The sequence below is a fragment of the Somniosus microcephalus genome, unplaced genomic scaffold (genome assembly GCF_052327205.1).
Source record: "Somniosus microcephalus isolate GS21.2 unplaced genomic scaffold, FLI_Smic_1.0 scaffold164, whole genome shotgun sequence".
Classification (NCBI taxonomy): Eukaryota; Metazoa; Chordata; class Chondrichthyes; order Squaliformes; family Somniosidae; genus Somniosus; species Somniosus microcephalus.
In genome coordinates, this window is record NW_028225351.1 from 387,475 (window position 1) to 408,475 (window position 21,001).

The window sequence follows — 21,001 nt, forward strand, 5'->3', positions numbered from 1 at the left end:
GCCCACACTACACACACTGACAACCCACACTACACACACACTGACAGCCCACACTACACACACTGACAGCCCACACTACACACACACTGACAGCCCACACTACACACACACTGACAGCCCACACTACACACACACTGACAGCCCACACTACACACACTGACAGCCCACACTACACACACTGACAGCCCACACTACACACACTGACAGCCCACACTACACACACTGACAGCCCACACTACTACACACACTGACAGCCCACACTACACACACACTGACAGCCCACACTACACACACACTGACAGCCCACACTACACACACTGACAGCCCACACTACACACACTGACAGCCCACACTACTACACACACTGACAGCCCACACTACACACACTGACAGCCCACACTACACACACACTGACAGCCCACACTACAGTCATAACATAATTAGTTTTAACGTTAAAATTGAGAAGGAAAATACAAGTTAAAAATAAAGCTAATCAATTGGAGAATAGCAAACTACAGAACAATGAAAAAGGGCGTAGTCTGAATAAATTAGATTGAATAGTTAACTGGTAAATACTGGGAAATATTGAAGTACTGGTACAATTGAGGAAAAAAGGGCCTGTGTCTAGGGTCATAATTCTGTGGATAAACAATCAGATTATGCTGAAAAAGGCTAAGAAAGAAGTTTACAACAAAGCTAAAACCAGTCACAGTAAAGAGAGCTAGGAGAAACACTATACTCTGCAAATAGAAACAAGAGAAGTAAGGAGAGCTAGGGAAAAGTGAGAAAAACTTGCAGCCAACACAATGAGAAAAAGCAGAGGTGTTTATAAACACATTAGGAAAAAGAGAATTATTAATGGAGGGCACTCAAATGAGTATTGGAAAGGAATTGTGGTAAATATGGAATTTGCACATTTGGCTAATGAAAACTTTGCTTCATCATTTACAGAATAAAGGAAGTTTTCAATAGATTGTGGATGAGGAGCAAGATGGACAACCAAGGCATATATGCATTAAAAACAAAATATTCTAAAGGGGTTCAGGGTGTTAAAATTGCTAAATGCCTGGGACCAACAGGCCATATGGAAGGAGGTTGTTGGGAAAGTTGTAGAGGGACTAACCGTCATTTTTCAAATCTCAGGGTGGATTTTAACTTCCGGGTGAGGAGCCGGGGGAGCCAATGGCCTTCCTGCCCAAGAGTCTCCGTGGGAGGCCTCGGCTGATTCACATTCCAATGGCCAGCTGCCCACGTGAAAATGGCAGAAAACGGGAGCAGGCCGGCTTCAGGCAGGTCAAAATCTTGGTGCTCGGAGGCCACCAGCCAGCAACAAGATAAACACCAGGGCGGAGGGGATGGTGTATCGGGGCCGTTATGAGGGTGCGAAGGAAGGGGATCTCAGTTCACCAGTTGCCCAGAATTTCCTTGTGTGGCCTAGAAGAGAACTCCTGCTCCTAAATCCCCCCCATTATATGCAGGACCTGTGCCAAAGCACTGGAGGGTTGCAAATGTTACAATTCTAGCAGTACTATTTGTTTTACCTGAGTAAACAGAAGGGGCATTGAGAAATAGTAATTGATTCTGCTAGGCCCTATACCTGCTCTCAGCATACATGAGTCCTGCTGACCCTATTAGGGTGCTTCTGCTGGCATTTTTCAGGGTTGCTCTGGAACTCTAGACTCTAGACACGCCATGCCCTCCCACCACCGCCAATCTTCTGCCAGGACATGGTGTGGGAGGGTGGGGGGGGGCAGTGAGGGGTGGGAGATGTGCAGAAAAAATCACCTCCAGTGGGATTTTCAGTAGTTACCTGACTGTTCTGGATTCTGCCAATCGATCCCCTATGACAACTCTGCCAGAATTTAACCCCTACAGCGGGCAGAATTTCTACTCTATTGTTTCCATTTGTAGGTAAATCAAAGAGGGCATGATCTTATAAGGAGTAGGCACAAAGGGGAAAATTAGAAGAAATATTAATGTAAAGAGTTAGAGGAATATAGAATGTTTTGCCGCAAGTGGTGATCAATGTTAAATCGACTACAGCATTCAAAATGATTACTTGCCCGAAGAAGAAAATAGTTTGGGGAGAAAGCAGCCCTAAAAGATGCCTGAATTCAGTGCAGTCCAGGGCTGAATAACCTCATGTTAGGATAAAATTTGTACATTGCTTTATAATTCCTGATATGTGAATGAAAGGTGGAAAACAGTTTATTGATTAAATGGGCTGACCACATTCCAAACCTGAACAAATTGCGATTTTCACAGAGATATGACTTACGGGCCTAAAATGATCTTGCAAAACTTCTCGTACACACAAGGTTTGGTTGGTACAGTTGGCATGATGGTTGTGGTTTCCGTATGTGACAGAGTTGAATGATGTATTGGTGATGGGGTTGTACTCCCTGCTTCACAGTGTGGCTTATTCTTATCTTTAACGTGCCAGTAAGGTGCTGAATGAGAGCAAGAAGGTACCACAGCTCCATCAGGCAATGTGCAGTCATCTGTCTTGTTGTTTGTACAAGTACCTAGGGAATTGGGAATTTGAAACATTATTTCAAATTTCATCACAAGATCACAAGATATTTAAGGATGAGGAAGGCCATTTGGCCCATCTTAATTCATCCATCTAGACAGATCCTCACGTCACCCAATTGTAGCATCCAATTGTTTCTTAAATGAATCATGGGTTTGTCCCTCTATTACTCTACTTGGACGTTTATTCCACATGTTGACTCCTCTGTGTGAAGAAGAATTTCCTGATATCTGTCTTAAAAGTGCCCCTCTCTGGTTTGAACTTGTGCCCCCTTGTTCTACTCCCACAGTTTAATTTAAAGTAACATTCTGGGTTATATACCTCCATTAGATCACTTCTCAGTCACCATATTTTCTCTTACAAAGGAATATCCCTGATAAACAGGGAATGAGAAAGGAATATCCCTGAAAAACAGGGAATGAGAAAGGAATATCCCTGAAAAAAGAGCAAAGGTTAAAGCAATTTGGGGTATTGGTTTGCAAAACATCATGTACAAAGTGTACTGCCATAAACATTCCTTAATTTATTTAATCTCCTGAGGGAAAGGATTAACCACAGTAAAAACTTTCGAGGATCAAAAATCTCCATCAGCTGTAAAGAAAATCAAATGAAAGCTCCAGAGTCTCAATCCATGTTACAATCTCAAGTCAGAGACAACATTTTATAATTTTGTAAACTGCATCCAAGTACAGTATTACATACCACACTGTCCTTCGACATTTTTTCCAAAGATCTTGTAGGAGAGGTCTATTGTAAACTCCAGGCCATCAAAAGTAATAGTAGAATTAATGGCAACAATCTCAACCTTTACAGTGATCCCCGAGGAACTGATTCTTATCCCATCGTGGTAATAAGGTGGTATAATCTCCTGACCATTGAACAGTGCCTGTATAACAGAAACAAAGTCCTTCCATCAATTCCTGCTTTATTTCTGTCACATCTGTACTTTCTAAACTTAAGGAAGCTGCTGGTAACTTGGTTCTCAATTTAAAAAGACTCAGAATTTTTAAACAATTTTATTCATGAAATTATTGAGAATGCCCTGAAAATATTTTTGATAGGATCAGGATGGGTTTAAGATTAGGATTCTGAAACTCATGCTGTATGCTATTAATAAATTACACACTGGCTGCCAATCTTATTTGGTCATTTTTGATAGTTACTGGACAGACTAGTGGTGTTGAAGTTTAGAGTCCAGCACATATAGACCGGAATCTTCTTTACCAGGGCGGGTCCGGAGCAGGCGGTCGGTGTGGCGGGTCGCGACCCCGTTGCTGCGTCCATCCCGCTGCAGAAATCGACTTTGCGCTAATGGGGCCTATTAAGCCCGCCCTGCATGTTACCCGGCCCTATTAAATGGTGCGGGTCTGATGACATCATCCATGACGCGTTTTCAGCCGGGATATTTAAAGGAGCCACGGTCACATTGCAATTGAAGGTTCATCTAGGAGTGTGCAGTCACTGCACTGGAGCTTTTAATTGTTCTAATCACTTGGAAACATGACTGCACAGAGGCAGAGGGCTGTACCCAGGTCCTCCGATGACTCCCTCCATATGCTTGTGGAGGGAGTCAGAGAATGCAGGGAGGTCCTCTTCCCTTTAAATAGGTGGAAGAGACCTCCCCAGGAGACAAACAGAGCCTGGCTCCAAATTGTAGAGGAGGTGAACAGCAGGGATATGGTCAGGAAGACCTGGGTGCAGTGCCGGCAACGTTTCAATGATCTCATTCAACTTCATCCTGCTGTGCCTCTCATCACGTCCCCATCACCCTGCCTTTCCAACCTTACTCCTGCACATCCTTACTCACACCAACATACCTTGCACGAACACCCATCCCTCTCTCTCTATCTACATTATCACATCCCCATCTTACGAGCCACTCCTCACACTCACCCTCATCCTAATACAATCATACCAACTAACAACACACAAGGAGGCCATTTGGCATTGTCACCCTACTCCATCATAGTCTCCCTCTAAAGATGTGACCCATCCATTCCTTACACACATTCCATCATTCTCACTCAACCTTCTCTTCTTTCCCTCCTTGCAGGAAAAGATAGACCACAATAAGAGAGAGAGGGAGAGAACTTGAGGTGGCCCTCCATCATTTGCCACCTTCACAACAGCAGAGGAGGTTGCGATAGAAGTATCAGGAGTCACCGAGCAGCTGGAGGTGGGAGAGGGAGAGAGGGGGACATCGCAGCAACCTGGTGACAGAATTACATATCATACATGACATACATCAGTCACTCATATCGCCGTTCCTTCATTGTCATTGGTTCAAAGTCCTGGAACTCACTCCCTAACAGCACTGTGGGAGTACCTTCACCACACGGACTGCAGCAGTTCAAGAAGGCAGCTCACCACCACCTTCTCAAGGGCAATTAGGGATGGGCAATAAATGCTGGCCTTGCCAGCGATGCCCACATCCCGGAATGAATAAAAACAAATATGGGGACTGATGTCAGCACCCAGTGAATGGTCATTATGTGCATAGTGGTATCTGTACCTATTCTTCATATGACATATCTAACTCATCTCTTTACTCTCCCACAGGTCCATCAAGAGTCCCCCACCACTGTCCAAAAGGAAGAGGAAGACGACTCCTCAGCGGAGCCTCCAACCTCCGAGGGCGCACCATCACCAGGCATAAGCGCACTCAGCACCAGCGCAGATATGCACACCTGGTGTCTCACAACTCACAAGTGAGCAAGAGAAGATGGTGGAGACAGGGACAGCAGTGGAGATTTCTCACCGGAGGGGGCATGGAATAGCTAATGCACCACTCACAGGAACGCATGGTCTCCATGGAGAATAGATGGCAGAGGCTCATAGACCTCCTCTCTAGGAGGGATGTCAACGTAGACGTGGGTCCTCATGGCCAAGAGTGTCTGAGCAGTCGCAGTAGGGAAGTGAGCATGCTGCCTCTACCTCTGCTGAGGCCACAGGGGTAGCACCTTGTAGAATCACTCATAAGAGAAAGATGACACACAAGTAAATTCACAAGGGAAGCCACTCGGGTGTTTTATTCAATGTTTCTGTAAAGTTTCCATTAGTGTGATGTCACACATAAAAATCTTTATTTTCACCACTTTCCAGTCTTGGGCAAATTTGTGTGCACCTTTGAAAGTAGCTTCGTGAGTTGCAGTGAATGGTGACCCATAACGTTACCTCCAACAATGGTGGTCAGCGTGAAAAGAATGGCTTGGTCATTGTAGGGATGTTATATGCTGTTGCTGTGAGGTGGTGCCAATCTGGCGCAGCATTTGGCAGCCATATAAGTGTACTGTGTAAAGTTAAGTAAGTCTGGCTATGATGAGCCCATCCCTGGCCTCACGGGCAGCAATGTGCTTAGGTGCTGGTGGGATCTGGACTACAAGTTCCTCCTGCTCCTCCTCCTCCTCGTCTTCCAGCTGATGCTCCTCCTCCTCCTCCTTTGAAGAGGCTGTGCACTCAGTGCCTTGCTCCTCATGCAGCGCTAATCCTCGCTGCTGCACTATGTTGTGTGGGGCGCAGCAGAACACGATGATTCTGGAGACTCTGGCTGGTGCATACTGAAGGGTTCCTCCAGATCTGTCAAGGCATCTGAAGCGCATTTTCAGCGTGCCTATTGTTTGCTCTATGACACATCTGGTGGAAATGTGGCTTTCATTATATCTCTCCTCAGTATTTGGCTTCCTCAAGGGTGTCATGAGTGGATAGCCCTTGTCTCCAAGCAGCCAGCTGGAAAGTCTGTTTGGAGGAGTGAAGAGCTGAGGGAGGGTGGACTGGCGCAGGACGAAAGAGTCATGGCAGCTGCCAGGGAATTTGGTGCACACATGCATGATGATCTTACTATGGTTGCAGATGAGCTGCACATTGAGGGAATGGAAGCTCTTGCGGTTACCAAAGACTCCTAGGTGATGATGGGGTGCCTTGATGGCCACATGTGTGCAGTCGATGACGCCCTGCACCCGTGGGAAGCCAGCCAGAGTGGCAAAGCTGAGCGTCTGCTCAGTAATACTGGCTTTATCAGTGGCAAAGTTGATATACTTGGCTGACTTGTAGGCGGCCGACTGCAAGATGCCGCAAATGTCTGCTACAGATCCCTGGGAGGAGCCTGAGGCGAAGAAGTTGAGGGTGCTGGTGACTTTGCAGTCACTGGTAAGGCATGTGCACCCGCTCCTCTGCGTTGCAGGTTTTGCTCCAGCAATGTGCAAATGTCTGCGACGACCTGGTGCGATAGCCTGAGCCTCCTTTGGCACTGCTGCTCAGTCATGCTGAGGAAGCTCTGTCTGTATACCCTGTGTTGGGGGTACCACCTCCGGCATGGTGCAGCCCTGCGCTGATGCACTCTGTCCTGTGCAGCATCAGGTGGTTGAGGAGAAGGCTGCTGGTGTGCCTGGTGCTGCTGGTGTGCCTGGTGCTGCTGGTGTTGGGGCTCATCGTGATCCGATTTTGAGGACCAAGGTGAGACAGTATAGACGGCACCCAGGCTGATGGAATAGATGGCAGGTCACGTAGAGATGACAAAAGCAATCTGTCAATGATGTGATAGGTTCTAACAATGAGGTGACACTGGGTGGCGACTTTGCTGGAAAGACTTGCAGCCTGCAGAAAGCTAATCTGTGCTGGCAATACAGTCAGCAACAGCGTCTGCCTGAGGAAAGTGATCAGCTGGGAGCTGGGAGTTTTTATTGTACTTTGCATGCTGTGCACTGATCAGCTGCATCAATGACCACTCAACTTCCACCTCAGGTTGACAGACATGGTTCCTGAGCTGTGTGATTCCCCTGGTCATCCAGGGAAATTTGAAAGGTAGATTTAAAAAGATTCTTAAGGGTCTGACAACTACCTGATAATGATTTAAATTAGCTCGACCACCTCTGCTGTTCAGGTCACTGCCGCGCCAGCAAATGCACCCGAGCAAAAGGCATGTGGGGGTGGGATGGCGAAGGTTATCTGACCCATTCCAAGATATTGCAAATTTCCCACCTGACCCGCCTCTGATCGTGCCTGCACAGGCCCCAGTAAATTCCGGCCTGGGTCTCTGTGTCCATTATGTTGCACTGAAACTTCTGGGCGGATTCTCCTAGGTGGAGCAGAGTGCTTACAACAGGTGCAAACATCAAAACTGCATGGAAATTATATCACAACAACACGCTTCTCATTGTCGTGGGTCTCTGCTAGGCAGAAGCCCCAAAGGAAGTTAATCCACAGTAAATGGGTCTTACGGCTTGTGGGCAGCCCTGTTCAGGTTTGAGGATCTGAGAAGGGGTAGGCAGTAAACAGAGTGAGGCTGAAAACAAGTATGTTTATCTTTCCCTACATGTGCAATAAAGGGTGCTCCTGACTGAAAGATTTTTCATTTGGATAGCAGCCAGAAAGTCCTGCAGTTTGCAGCCAATACCACTGGCCAGGGCCTCTCAGGCCTGCAGTGGCAGTTGACTTTTATCTCCCATGTTCAGCTTCAAAGTCCTGCTATGGGGTGGGCTTGCAGTGGGGGAACTTCGGGCCTATTAAGATTACCTGAACCTGGAAATACAGTTCAGGCTAGGTAAGGTGGCGTACTCACCCAACTTGCACCCAGACCGCAGGAGGTGGGGATGAAAATGAGTGCCACGATGTTTAGATGCATAGAACCCAGAATAAAATATCTACTTCCTTTATTTTAGTTCCTAAGTTTATTTCTTAGCCCCCCCTCCCTTGAAGGCAGTGCCTCATGCTTGAGTCCAGTTCCACGGGTTCTTGCATTCCTCGGGTACCTGGCTAAAGTGGCCATTCTTCATATGTGAGTCTGGTAAATAACAACAGGCTGTTCTATCATGGGAGTCATAGCCAAGACTCATTCTGTCCTCATCTGATATCCACACAAGCACTCTTTCAGCAGTGGTCACTGGGCAGTGTGGAGGAGCAGGAATCCTGGCTACTTGTTACCTCTCTCTAGTCCAGGGACATTGAGGCCAAAATGATAGTGACCCCACTGCCATCCCAGCTAAAATCCAATAGCAATACTTGCAAGGGACTGAACTGGAGACCTTCTTGGTGTAAGTGAAAAAACATAAGCCCTGAGCCATCAGGGGAGCTGTTTACTTATTTACCATAAATGGAAAATGTTGCAACCCATACCTTGGTTTTTACTGTACTATTGGCAGTCGTCCGAATCAGTCTTATTACTGAAGATTTATAGAATATGATGATGGCTTTGGGGCACGAAAGACCTTTCTCAACATCACAGAAGTAGTTGTCTATGTAAATTTTGAAGCCTTTGATCAGTTCTTTTATCTGCTTCACCAGAATGTAAGTGCAGTTTCCTTGGAATGTGTAAACAGTTCCATCAAAAGTAAGGTAGTGACTGCTTCCCCATCCAGTACAAACACCTGGAATTTCAAAGTCACAATCTGAGTTTCCAGCAAAATTATTTATTTAAGTCAGATGATCGATTGTTAATCAATAAACACATCAAGCGTCAGTCATTTTTTTCATACAAAAAAAAGCACTTTTGGTTATACCCATTTGTAAACTCAGGCATAGACCAACCCAGACTGATGAGATGAAAGTCCCCTCTGTCTGCTGTGTGTTTCGGTCATTTCTGAAATGCTTTTGGGGAGCATCAATCCATTTCCCACACTGCAAAGCATCCTTTAATTTGCCATTAAATTAGCAGTCAGTTTGGCTCTGTTGGTTGCATTCATGCCGCTGATTCAGAAGATCATAGTTTGAAGCCCTACTCAGCACTTTAGCAAATAGTTGAGGCTAAGATTCCAGTGCATCATTGAGGGAATGTCACATTGCCAGAGGTGCTGCCTTTAAGATGAGACATTAAACCAACGTTAAATTGAGGCCCCATCTGCTTGTTTGGGCCCCAAAGCATTATTCGAAGAAGAGCAGGAGGTTCTTCAAAATTCATTCCTTAACCAACACCAAAATAGATTAACTGGCTTATTTAACACATTTTCAGTTTGTGGGGACCTTGCTTTATGCAAATTGATTGCCATTTTTGTTAACACAACAAAAGTGATTGTACTTAAAAAAGCAATTTGTTGGATGAGCCATGCTTTGTGAGAAGCTAAGGATGTGAGTAGGCACTGTATAAATTATTTCTTTCTTTGTCTCTCACAGAGGCAATAGGATAGATGATATGGGGAATGGGAACATGTTGTATTAGTGCACTAGGAGGGCTGCTTCTAAGGTTGGAGTTAAAGAATAATGAAGTCCAGCAGAGAGAGTTTTACCCTGTGAAGGTTTGAGATCTCCTAATTAAAATTTCCTCATTTCCTGATTCTTGCGATTTTTCTAACTCTGAAAAAACGCCTTCAGAAACTATAGTAATCTGGGATGTAATGCTTAAGTTATCCACCAGATGGAGACAAATATTAAGGGATCACATTTACCAGGTTTAAGGTAATGTCCTGGTACTCCAGTTATTAAGGTAATGTGGAATATGCTTCAATATGCTGCCTCCATCTCTGTATCTTTTACATCACTATTAAATTTTGGCAATGCAGTTCCTCCTGCAATACTCACAGTCACACTCATACTGATAGCAACAGCCAGACTGGTCATAAGCTCTTTTGGGTTGCAGTCCATTTTGACATGTGATCGGTTTAGCACTTGGACATTTCACCGGCACCACAGAAACGGTGTTGTTCCCTATACAGATTCCCATTGTGCAATTGGCAAGCATCCAAGTTTCGTTTATCTGCAGTTTGTGGAGAGAAAAGGAAAATATTTCAATTCTTAAAAACAGGACTTAAGTAACATGGCATTTATTGAATTCCTGGGGCGACAGAGGCTGTAAATCCCATTTTTGCCTGGGAGGAGTCCAAACCTGGCTGTGACAGGAATCCATCCCCTTTAGACTGGGCTTTTAAATTCCGGCCAGGGGGGTCGTGTGTGGATCTTCCATCTGCTCCACCCCATCAAGAGATTGCACAAATTAGGGTTGTATTCCCGAGAAGTAAGAAGATTAAGGGGTGATCTGATCGAAGTTTTCAAGATATTAAGGGGAGCAGATAGAGTAGATAGAGAGAAACTATTTCTGTTGGTTGGGGAGTCTAGGACTAGGAAGCATAGTCTAAAAATTAGAACCAGACCTTTCAGGAGTGAAATTAGGAAACGCTTCTACACACAAAGGGTAGTAGAAGTTGGAACTCTCTTCCGCAAACGACAATGCTAAATCAATTGTTAATTTTAAATCTTGAGATTGACAGATTTTTGTTAACCAAAGGTATTGCGGAACACGGGGCAAAGACAGGTATATGCAGTTAGGTCGCAGATCAGCCCTGATCTCATTGATTGGGGGAACAAGCTCGAGGGGCTAAATGGCCCACCCCTGACCGTATGTTATGGCTGAAGCAAACAGCGCCAAACATCCCACTGACATCTGCACTGAGACAGGGAGATAGGCTTTTCTCACTGTATAATGTTTTGACATTGGTGAAATGCTGGGGCTGGAGAAGGTGGAAAGCTTGCTTTCCACTGTGGGGTCGGAGGAGGAATTTGGGACAGAACCTGGATCCACCAGCAGTGCCGAGTGTCCTGTGACAGTTTGAACTGGCACTCTCTTGTCCTGTGTCAGTTTGAACTGGCACTCTCTAGTCATGTGACAGTTTGAACTGGCACTCTCTAGTCCTGTGACAGTTTGAACTGGCACTCTCTGGTCCTGTGACAGTTTGAACTGGCACTCTCTAGTCATGTGACAGTTTGAACTGGCACTCTCTAGTCCTGTGACAGTTTCAACTGGCACTCTCTAGTCCTGTGAATAGTTTGAACTGGCACTCTCTAGTCCTGTGAATAGTTTGAACTGGCACTCTCTAGTCCTGTGACAGTTTGAACTGGCATTCTCTGGTCCTGTGACAGTTTGAACTGGCACTCTCTAGTCATGTGTCAGTTTGAACTGGCGCTCTCTCGTCCTGTGACAGTTTGAACTGGCACTCTCTAGTCCTGTGAACAGTTTGAACTGGTATTCTCTAGTCATGTGTCAGTTTGAACTGGCACTCTCTTGTCCTGTGACAGTTTGAACTGGCACTCTCTAGTCATGTGTCAGTTTGAACTGGCAGTCTCTGGTCCTGCGAACAGCTTGAACTGGTACTCTCTAGTCATGTGTCAGTTTGAACTGGCACTCTCTGGTCCTGCAAACAGTTTGAATTGGTACTCTTTCGTCATGTGTCAGTTTGAACTGGTACTCTCCAGTCATGTGTCAGTTTAAACTGGCACTCTCTAGTCCTGTGAACAATTTGAACTGGCACTCTCTAGTCCTGTGACAGGTTGAAGTGGCACTCTCTAGTCCTGTGACAGTTTGAACTGGCACTCTCTGGTCCTGTGACAGTTTGAACTGGCACTCTCTAGTCCTGTGACAGTTTGAACTGGCACTCTCTTGTCCTGTGAACAGTTTGAACTGGCACTCTCAAGCCCTGTGACAGTTTGAAATGGCACTCTCCAGTTCTGCGACAGTTTGAACTGGCACTCTCTAGTCCTGTGACAGTTTGAACTGGCACTCTCTGGTCCTGTGACAGTTTGAACTGGCACTCTCTAGTTCTGTGACAGTTTGAACTGGCATTCTCTAGTCCTGTGACAATTTGAACTGGCACTCTCCAGTCCTGTGACAGTTTGAACTGGCACTCCCTTGTCCTGTGACAGTTTGAACTGGCACTCTCTTATCCTGTGACAGATTGAACTGGCACTCTCTAGTCCTGTGATAGTTTGAACTGGCACTCTCTAGGCCTGTTACAGTTTGAACTGGCACTCTCTAGTCCTGCGACAGTTTGAACTGGAGCTCTCTAGTCCTGTGACAGTTTGAACTGGCACTCTCTGGTCCTGTGACAGTTTGAACTGGCGTTCTCTCGTCCTGTGACAATTTGAACTGGCTCTGTCTAGCCCTGTGACAATTTGAACTGGCACTCTCTAGTCCTGTGACAGTTTCAACTGGCACTCTCTAGTCCTGTGACAGTTTGAACTGGCACTCTATAGTCCTGTGACAGTTTGAACTGGCAATCTCGAGTCCTGTGACAGTTTGAACTGGCATTCTCTGGTCCTGTGACAGTTTGAACTGGCACTCTCTAGTCATGTGTCAGTTTGAACTGGCGCTCTCTCGTCCTGTGACAGTTTGAACTGGCACTCTCTAGTCCTGTGAACAGTTTGAACTGGTACCCTCTAGTCATGTGTCAGTTTGAACTGGCACTCTCTTGTCCTGTGACAGTTTGAACTGGCACTCTCTAGTCATGTGTCAGTTTGAACTGGCAGTCTCTGGTCCTGCGAACAGCTTGAACTGGTACTCTCTAGTCATGTGTCAGTTTGAACTGGTACTCTCTAGTCATGTGTCAGTTTGAACTGGCACTCTCTAGTCCTGTGACAGTTTGAACTGGCACTCTCTAGTCATGTGCCAGTTTGAACTGGCACTCTCTGGTCCTGCGAACAGTTTGAAATGGTCCTCTCTAGTCATGTGTCAGTTTGAACTGGAACTCTCTAGTCCTGTGACAGTTTGAAGTGGCACTCTAGTCTTGTGTCAGTTTGAACTGGAACTCTCTAGTCCTGTGACAGTTTGAACTGCCACTCTCTTGTCCTGTGAACAGTGTGAACTGGCACTCTCTGGTCCTGTGACAGGACAGTTTGAACTGGCACTCTCTCGTCCTGTTGACAGATTAAAATGACACTTTCTAGTCCTGTGAATAGTTTGAACTGGCACTCTCTAGTCCTGTGAACAGTTTGAACTGGCACTCTCTAGTCCTGTGACCGTTTGAACTGGCACTCTCTGGTCCTGCGACAGTTTGATCTGGCATTCTCTGGTCCTGTGACAGTTTGAACTGGCACTCTCTGGTCCTGTAAAAGTTTGAACTGGCACTCTCTAGTCCTGTGAATAGTTTGAACTGGCATTCTCTAGTCCAGTGAACAGTTTGAACTGGCATTCTCTAGTCCTGTGACAGTTTGAACTGGCACTCTCTCGTCCTGCGAACAGTTGGAACTGGCACTCTCTAGTCATGTGTCAGTTTGAACTGGCACTCTCTAGTCCTGTGACAGTTGAACTGGCACTCTCTAGTCATGTGTCAGTTTGAACTGGCACTCTCTGGTCCTGCAAACAGTTTGAACTGGTACTCTTTCGTCATGTGTCAGTTTGAACTGGTACTCTCCAGTCATGTGTCAGTTTAAACTGGCACTCTCTAGTCCTGTGAACAATTTGAACTGGCACTCTCTAGTCCTGTGACAGGTTGAACTGGCACTCTCTGGTCCTGTGACAGTTTGAACTGGCACTCTCTAGTCCTGTGACAGTTTGAACTGGCACTCTCTAGTCCTGTGACAGTTTGAACTGGCACTCTCTGGTCCTGTGACAGTTTGAACTGGCACTCTCTAGTCCTGTGACAGTTTGAACTGGCACTCTCTTGTCCTGTGAACAGTTTGAACTGGCACTCTCTAGCCCTGTGACAGTTTGAAATGGCACTCTCCAGTTCTGCGACAGTTTGAACTGGCACTCTCTAGTCCTGTGACAGTTTGAACTGGCGCTCTCTAGTCCTGTGACAGTTTGAACTGGCACTCTCTGGTCCTGTGACAGTTTGAACTGGCACTCTCTAGTCCTGTGACAGTTTGAACTGGCATTCTCTAGTCCTGTGACAATTTGAACTGGCACTCTCCAGTCCTGTGACAGTTTGAACTGGCACTCCCTTGTCCTGTGACAGTTTGAACTGGCACTCTCTTATCCTGTGACAGATTGAACTGGCACTCTCTGGTCCTGTGATAGTTTGAACTGGCACTCTCTAGGCCTGTTACAGTTTGAACTGGCACTCTCTAGTCCTGTGACAGTTTGAACTGGCACTCTCTAGTCCTGTGACAGTTTGAACTGGCACTCTCTAGTCCTGTGACAGTTTGAAATGGCACTCTCTAGTCCTGGGCCAGTTTGAACTGGCACTCTCTAGCCCTGTGACAGTTTGAACTGGCACTCTCTTGTCCTGTGTCAGTTTGAACTGGCACTCTCTGGTCCTGTGACAGTTTGAACTGGCACTCTCTAGTCCTGTGTCAGTTTGAACTGGCACTCTCCGGTCCTGTGACAGTTTGAACTGGCACGCTCTTGTCCTGTGACAGTTTGAACTGGCGCTCTCTAGTCCTGTGACAGTTTCAACTGGCACTCTCTAGTCCTGTGACAGTTTGAACTGGCATTCTCTGGTCCTGTGACAGTTTGAACTGGCACTCTCTAGTCATGTGTCAGTTTGAACTGGCGCTCTCTCGTCCTGTGACAGTTTGAACTGGCACTCTCTAGTCCTGTGAACAGTTTGAACTGGTACTCTCTAGTCATGTGTCAGTTTGAACTGGCACTCTCTTGTCCTGTGACAGTTTGAACTGGCACTCTCTAGTCATGTGTCAGTTTGAACTGGCAGTCTCTGGTCCTGCGAACAGCTTGAACTGGTACTCTCTAGTCATGTGTCAGTTTGAACTGGTACTCTCTAGTCATGTGTCAGTTTGAACTGGCACTCTCTAGTCCTGTGACAGTTTGACCTGGCACTCTCTAGTCATGTGCCAGTTTGAACTGGCACTCTCTGGTCCTGCGAACAGTTTGAAATGGTCCTCTCTAGTCATGTGTCAGTTTGAACTGGAACTCTCTAGTCCTGTGACAGTTTGAAGTGGCACTCTAGTCTTGTGTCAGTTTGAACTGGCACTCTCTGGTCCTCTGACAGGACAGTTTGAACTGGCACTCTCTCGTCCTGTTGACAGATTAAAATGACACTCTCTAGTCCTGTGACCGTTTGAACTGGCACTCTCTGGTCCTGTAAAAGTTTGAACTGGCACTCTCTGGTCCTGTGAATAGTTTGAACTGGCACTCTCTAGTCCAGTGAACAGTTTGAACTGGCATTCTCTAGTCCTGTGACAGTTTGAACTGGCACTCTCTCGTCCTGCGAACAGTTGGAACTGGCACTCTCTAGTCATGTGTCAGTTTGAACTGGCACTCTCTAGTCCTGTGACAGTTGAACTGGCACTCTCTAGTCATGTGTCAGTTTGAACTGGTACTCTCTGGTCCTGCAAACAGTTTGAACTGGTACTCTTTCGTCATGTGTCAGTTTGAACTGGTACTCTCCAGTCATGTGTCAGTTTAAACTGGCACTCTCTAGTCCTGTGAACAATTTGAACTGGCACTCTCTGGTCCTGTGACAGTTTGAACTGGCACTCTCTAGTCCTGTGACAGTTTGAACTGGCACTCTCTTCTCCTGTGAACAGTTTGAACTGGCACTCTCTAGCCCTGTGACAGTTTGAAATGGCACTCTCCAGTTCTGCGACAGTTTGAACTGGCACTCTCTAGTCCTGTGACAGTTTGAACTGGCGCTCTCTAGTCCTGTGACAGTTTGAACTGGCACTCTCTGGTCCTGTGACAGTTTGAACTGGCATTCTCTAGTCCTGTGACAATTTGAACTGGCACTCTCTAGTCCTGTGACAGTTTGAACTGGCACTCTCCAGTCCGGTGACAGTTTGAACTGGCACTCCCTTGTCCTGTGACAGTTTGAACTGGCACTCTCTTATCCTGTGACAGATTGAACTGGCACTCTCTAGTCCTGTGATAGTTTGAACTGGCACTCTCTAGGCCTGTTACAGTTTGAACTGGCACTCTCTAGTCCTGTGACAGTTTGAACTGGCACTCTCTCGTCCTGTGACAGTTTGAACTGGTGCTCTCTAGTCCTGTGACAGTTTGAACTTGCACTCTCTGGTCCTGTGACAGTTTGAACTGGCGTTCTCTCGTCCTGTGACAATTTGAACTGGCACTGTCTAGCCCTGTGACAATTTGAACTGGCACTCTCTAGTCCTGTGACAGTTTCAACTGGCACTCTCTAGTCCTGTGACAGTTTGAACTGGCACTCTATAGTCCTGTGACAGTTTGAACTGGCAATCTCGAGTCCTGTGACAGTTTGAACTGGCACTCTCGAGTCCTGTGACAGATTGAACTGGCACTCTCCAGTCCTGTGACAGTTCGAACTGGCAGTCTCGAGTCCTGTGACAGTTTGAACTGGCACTCTCTGGTCCTGTGACAGTTTTAACTGGCACTCTCGAGTCCTGTGACAGTTTGAACTGGCACTCTCGAGTCCTGTGACAGTTTGAACTGGCACTCTCGAGTCCTGTGACAGTTTGAACTGGCACTCTCGAGTCCTGTGACAGTTTGAACTGGCACTCTCGAGTCCAGTGACAGTTTGAACTGGCACTCTCGAGTCCTGTGACAGTTTGAACTGGCACTCACTAGTCCTGTGACAGTTTGAACTGCACTCTCGAGTCCAGTGACAGTTTGAACTGGCACTCTCTTGTCCTGTGACAGTTTGAACTGGCACTCTCAAGTCCTGTGACAGTTTGAACTGGCACTCTCTTGTCCTGTGTCAGTTTGAACTGGCACTCTCTGGTCCTGTGACAGTTTGAACTGGCACTCTCTAGTCATGTGACAGTTTGAACTGGCACTCTCTAGTCCTGTGACAGTTTCAACTGGCACTCTCTAGTCCTGTGAATAGTTTGAACTGGCACTCTCTAGTCCTGTGAATAGTTTGAACTGGCACTCTCTAGTCCTGTGACAGTTTGAACTGGCATTCTCTGGTCCTGTGACAGTTTGAACTGGCACTCTCTAGTCATGTGTCAGTTTGAACTGGCGCTCTCTCGTCCTGTGACAGTTTGAACTGGCACTCTCTAGTCCTGTGAACAGTTTGAACTGGTATTCTCTAGTCATGTGTCAGTTTGAACTGGCACTCTCTTGTCCTGTGACAGTTTGAACTGGCACTCTCTAGTCATGTGTCAGTTTGAACTGGCAGTCTCTGGTCCTGCGAACAGCTTGAACTGGTACTCTCTAGTCATGTGTCAGTTTGAACTGGCACTCTCTGGTCCTGCAAACAGTTTGAATTGGTACTCTTTCGTCATGTGTCAGTTTGAACTGGTACTCTCCAGTCATGTGTCAGTTTAAACTGGCACTCTCTAGTCCTGTGAACAATTTGAACTGGCACTCTCTAGTCCTGTGACAGGTTGAAGTGGCACTCTCTAGTCCTGCGACAGTTTGAACTGGCACTCTCTAGTCCTGTGACAGTTTGAACTGGCACTCTCTGGTCCTGTGACAGTTTGAACTGGCACTCTCTAGTTCTGTGACAGTTTGAACTGGCATTCTCTAGTCCTGTGACAATTTGAACTGGCACTCTCCAGTCCTGTGACAGTTTGAACTGGCACTCCCTTGTCCTGTGACAGTTTGAACTGGCACTCTCTTATCCTGTGACAGATTGAACTGGCACTCTCTAGTCCTGTGATAGTTTGAACTGGCACTCTCTAGGCCTGTTACAGTTTGAACTGGCACTCTCTAGTCCTGTGACAGTTTGAACTGGAGCTCTCTAGTCCTGTGACAGTTTGAACTGGCACTCTCTGGTCCTGTGACAGTTTGAACTGGCGTTCTCTCGTCCTGTGACAATTTGAACTGGCTCTGTCTAGCCCTGTGACAATTTGAACTGGCACTCTCTAGTCCTGTGAAAGTTTCAACTGGCACTCTCTAGTCCTGTGACAGTTTGAACTGGCACTCTATAGTCCTGTGACAGTTTGAACTGGCAATCTCGAGTCCTGTGACAGTTTGAAATGGCATTCTCTGGTCCTGTGACAGTTTGAACTGGCACTCTCTAGTCATGTGTCAGTTTGAACTGGCGCTCTCTCGTCCTGTGACAGTTTGAACTGGCACTCTCTAGTCCTGTGAACAGTTTGAACTGGTACCCTCTAGTCATGTGTCAGTTTGAACTGGCACTCTCTTGTCCTGTGACAGTTTGAACTGGCACTCTCTAGTCATGTGTCAGTTTGAACTGGCAGTCTCTGGTCCTGCGAACAGCTTGAACTGGTACTCTCTAGTCATGTGTCAGTTTGAACTGGTACTCTCTAGTCATGTGTCAGTTTGAACTGGCACTCTCTAGTCCTGTGACAGTTTGAACTGGCACTCTCTAGTCATGTGCCAGTTTGAACTGGCACTCTCTGGTCCTGCGAACAGTTTGAAATGGTCCTCTCTAGTCATGTGTCAGTTTGAACTGGAACTCTCTAGTCCTGTGACAGTTTGAAGTGGCACTCTAGTCTTGTGTCAGTTTGAACTGGAACTCTCTAGTCCTGTGACAGTTTGAACTGCCACTCTCTTGTCCTGTGAACAGTGTGAACTGGCACTCTCTGGTCCTGTGACAGGACAGTTTGAACTGGCACTCTCTCGTCCTGTTGACAGATTAAAATGACACTTTCTAGTCCTGTGAATAGTTTGAACTGGCACTCTCTAGTCCTGTGAACAGTTTGAACTGGCACTCTCTAGTCCTGTGACCGTTTGAACTGGCACTCTCTGGTCCTGCGACAGTTTGATCTGGCATTCTCTGGTCCTGTGACAGTTTGAACTGGCACTCTCTGGTCCTGTAAAAGTTTGAACTGGCACTCTCTAGTCCTGTGAATAGTTTGAACTGGCATTCTCTAGTCCAGTGAACAGTTTGAACTGGCATTCTCTAGTCCTGTGACAGTTTGAACTGGCACTCTCTCGTCCTGCGAACAGTTGGAACTGGCACTCTCTAGTCATGTGTCAGTTTGAACTGGCACTCTCTAGTCCTGTGACAGTTGAACTGGCACTCTCTAGTCATGTGTCAGTTTGAACTGGCACTCTCTGGTCCTGCAAACAGTTTGAACTGGTACTCTTTCGTCATGTGTCAGTTTGAACTGGTACTCTCCAGTCATGTGTCAGTTTAAACTGGCACTCTCTAGTCCTGTGAACAATTTGAACTGGCACTCTCTAGTCCTGTGACAGGTTGAACTGGCACTCTCTGGTCCTGTGACAGTTTGAACTGGCACTCTCTAGTCCTGTGACAGTTTGAACTGGCACTCTCTAGTCCTGTGACAGTTTGAACTGGCACTCTCTGGTCCTGTGACAGTTTGAACTGGCACTCTCTAGTCCTGTGACAGTTTGAACTGGCACTCTCTTGTCCTGTGAACAGTTTGAACTGGCACTCTCTAGCCCTGTGACAGTTTGAAATGGCACTCTCCAGTTCTGCGACAGTTTGAACTGGCACTCTCTAGTCCTGTGACAGTTTGAACTGGCGCTCTCTAGTCCTGTGACAGTTTGAACTGGCACTCTCTGGTCCTGTGACAGTTTGAACTGGCACTCTCTAGTCCTGTGACAGTTTGAACTGGCATTCTCTAGTCCTGTGACAATTTGAACTGGCACTCTCCAGTCCTGTGACAGTTTGAACTGGCACTCCCTTGTCCTGTGACAGTTTGAACTGGCACTCTCTTATCCTGTGACAGATTGAACTGGCACTCTCTGGTCCTGTGATAGTTTGAACTGGCACTCTCTAGGCCTGTTACAGTTTGAACTGGCACTCTCTAGTCCTGTGACAGTTTGAACTGGCACTCTCTAGTCCTGTGACAGTTTGAACTGGCACTCTCTAGTCCTGTGACAGTTTGAAATGGCACTCTCTAGTCCTGGGACAGTTTGAACTGGCACTCTCTAGCCCTGTGACAGTTTGAACTGGCACTCTCTTGTCCTGTGTCAGTTTGAACTGGCACTCTCTGGTCCTGTGACAGTTTGAACTGGCACTCTCTAGTCCTGTGTCAGTTTGAACTGGCACTCTCCGGTCCTGTGACAGTTTGAACTGGCACGCTCTTGTCCTGTGACAGTTTGAACTGGCGCTCTCTAGTCCTGTGACAGTTTCAACTGGCACTCTCTAGTCCTGTGACAGTTTGAACTGGCATTCTCTGGTCCTGTGACAGTTTGAACTGGCACTCTCTAGTCATGTGTCAGTTTGAACTGGCGCTCTCTCGTCCTGTGACAGTTTGAACTGGCACTCTCTAGTCCTGTGAACAGTTTGAACTGGTACTCTCTAGTCATGTGTCAGTTTGAACTGGCACTCTCTTGTCCTGTGACAGTTTGAACTGGCACTCTCTAGTCATGTGTCAGTTTGAACTGGCAGTCTCTGGTCCTGCGAACAGCTTGAACTGGTACTCTCTAGTCATGTGTCAGTTTGAACTGGTACTCTCTAGTCATGTGTCAGTTTGAACTGGCACTCTCTAGTCCTGTGACAGTTTGACCTGGCACTCTCTAGTCATGTGCCAGTTTGAACTGGCACTCTCTGGTCCTGCGAACAGTTTGAAATGGTCCTCTCTAGTCATGTGTCAGTTTGAACTGGAACTCTCTAGTCCTGTGACAGTTTGAAGTGGCACTCTAGTCTTGTGTCAGTTTGAACTGGCACTCTCTGGTCCTCTGACAGGACAGTTTGAACTGGCACTCTCTCGTCCTGTTGACAGATTAAAATGACACTTTCTAGTCCTGTGAATAGTTTGAACTGGCACTCTCTAGTCCTGTGAACAGTTTGAACTGGCACTCTCTAGTCCTGTGACCGTTTGAACTGGCACTCTCTGGTCCTGTAAAAGTTTGAACTGGCACTCTCTGGTCCTGTGAATAGTTTGAACTGGCACTCTCTAGTCCAGTGAACAGTTTGAACTGGCATTCTCTAGTCCTGTGACAGTTTGAACTGGCAC

General features: G+C 46.7%; 1 protein-coding gene across 2 annotated transcripts in view; it reads right to left on the reverse strand.

The window, feature by feature from the left end:
- The window catches only part of LOC147082167 (intestinal mucin-like protein), a 110,641-nt gene that overhangs the window by 45,728 nt on the left and 43,912 nt on the right, over positions 1-21,001 (reverse strand). The window contains exons 4-7 of one of the 2 annotated variants that reach the window (XM_085980430.1): positions 10,043-10,217; positions 8,645-8,895; positions 3,236-3,419; positions 2,279-2,525 (exon numbers count right to left, since the gene is read on the reverse strand). In XM_085980430.1, coding sequence (XP_085836556.1) covers positions 2,279-2,525; positions 3,236-3,419; positions 8,645-8,895; positions 10,043-10,217 — 857 coding nt within the window. Of the gene's footprint in view, positions 1-2,278; positions 2,526-3,235; positions 3,420-3,757; positions 3,862-8,644; positions 8,896-10,042; positions 10,218-21,001 lie in introns of those variants that run through there. The other variant, XM_085980431.1, reaches the window with a different exon arrangement.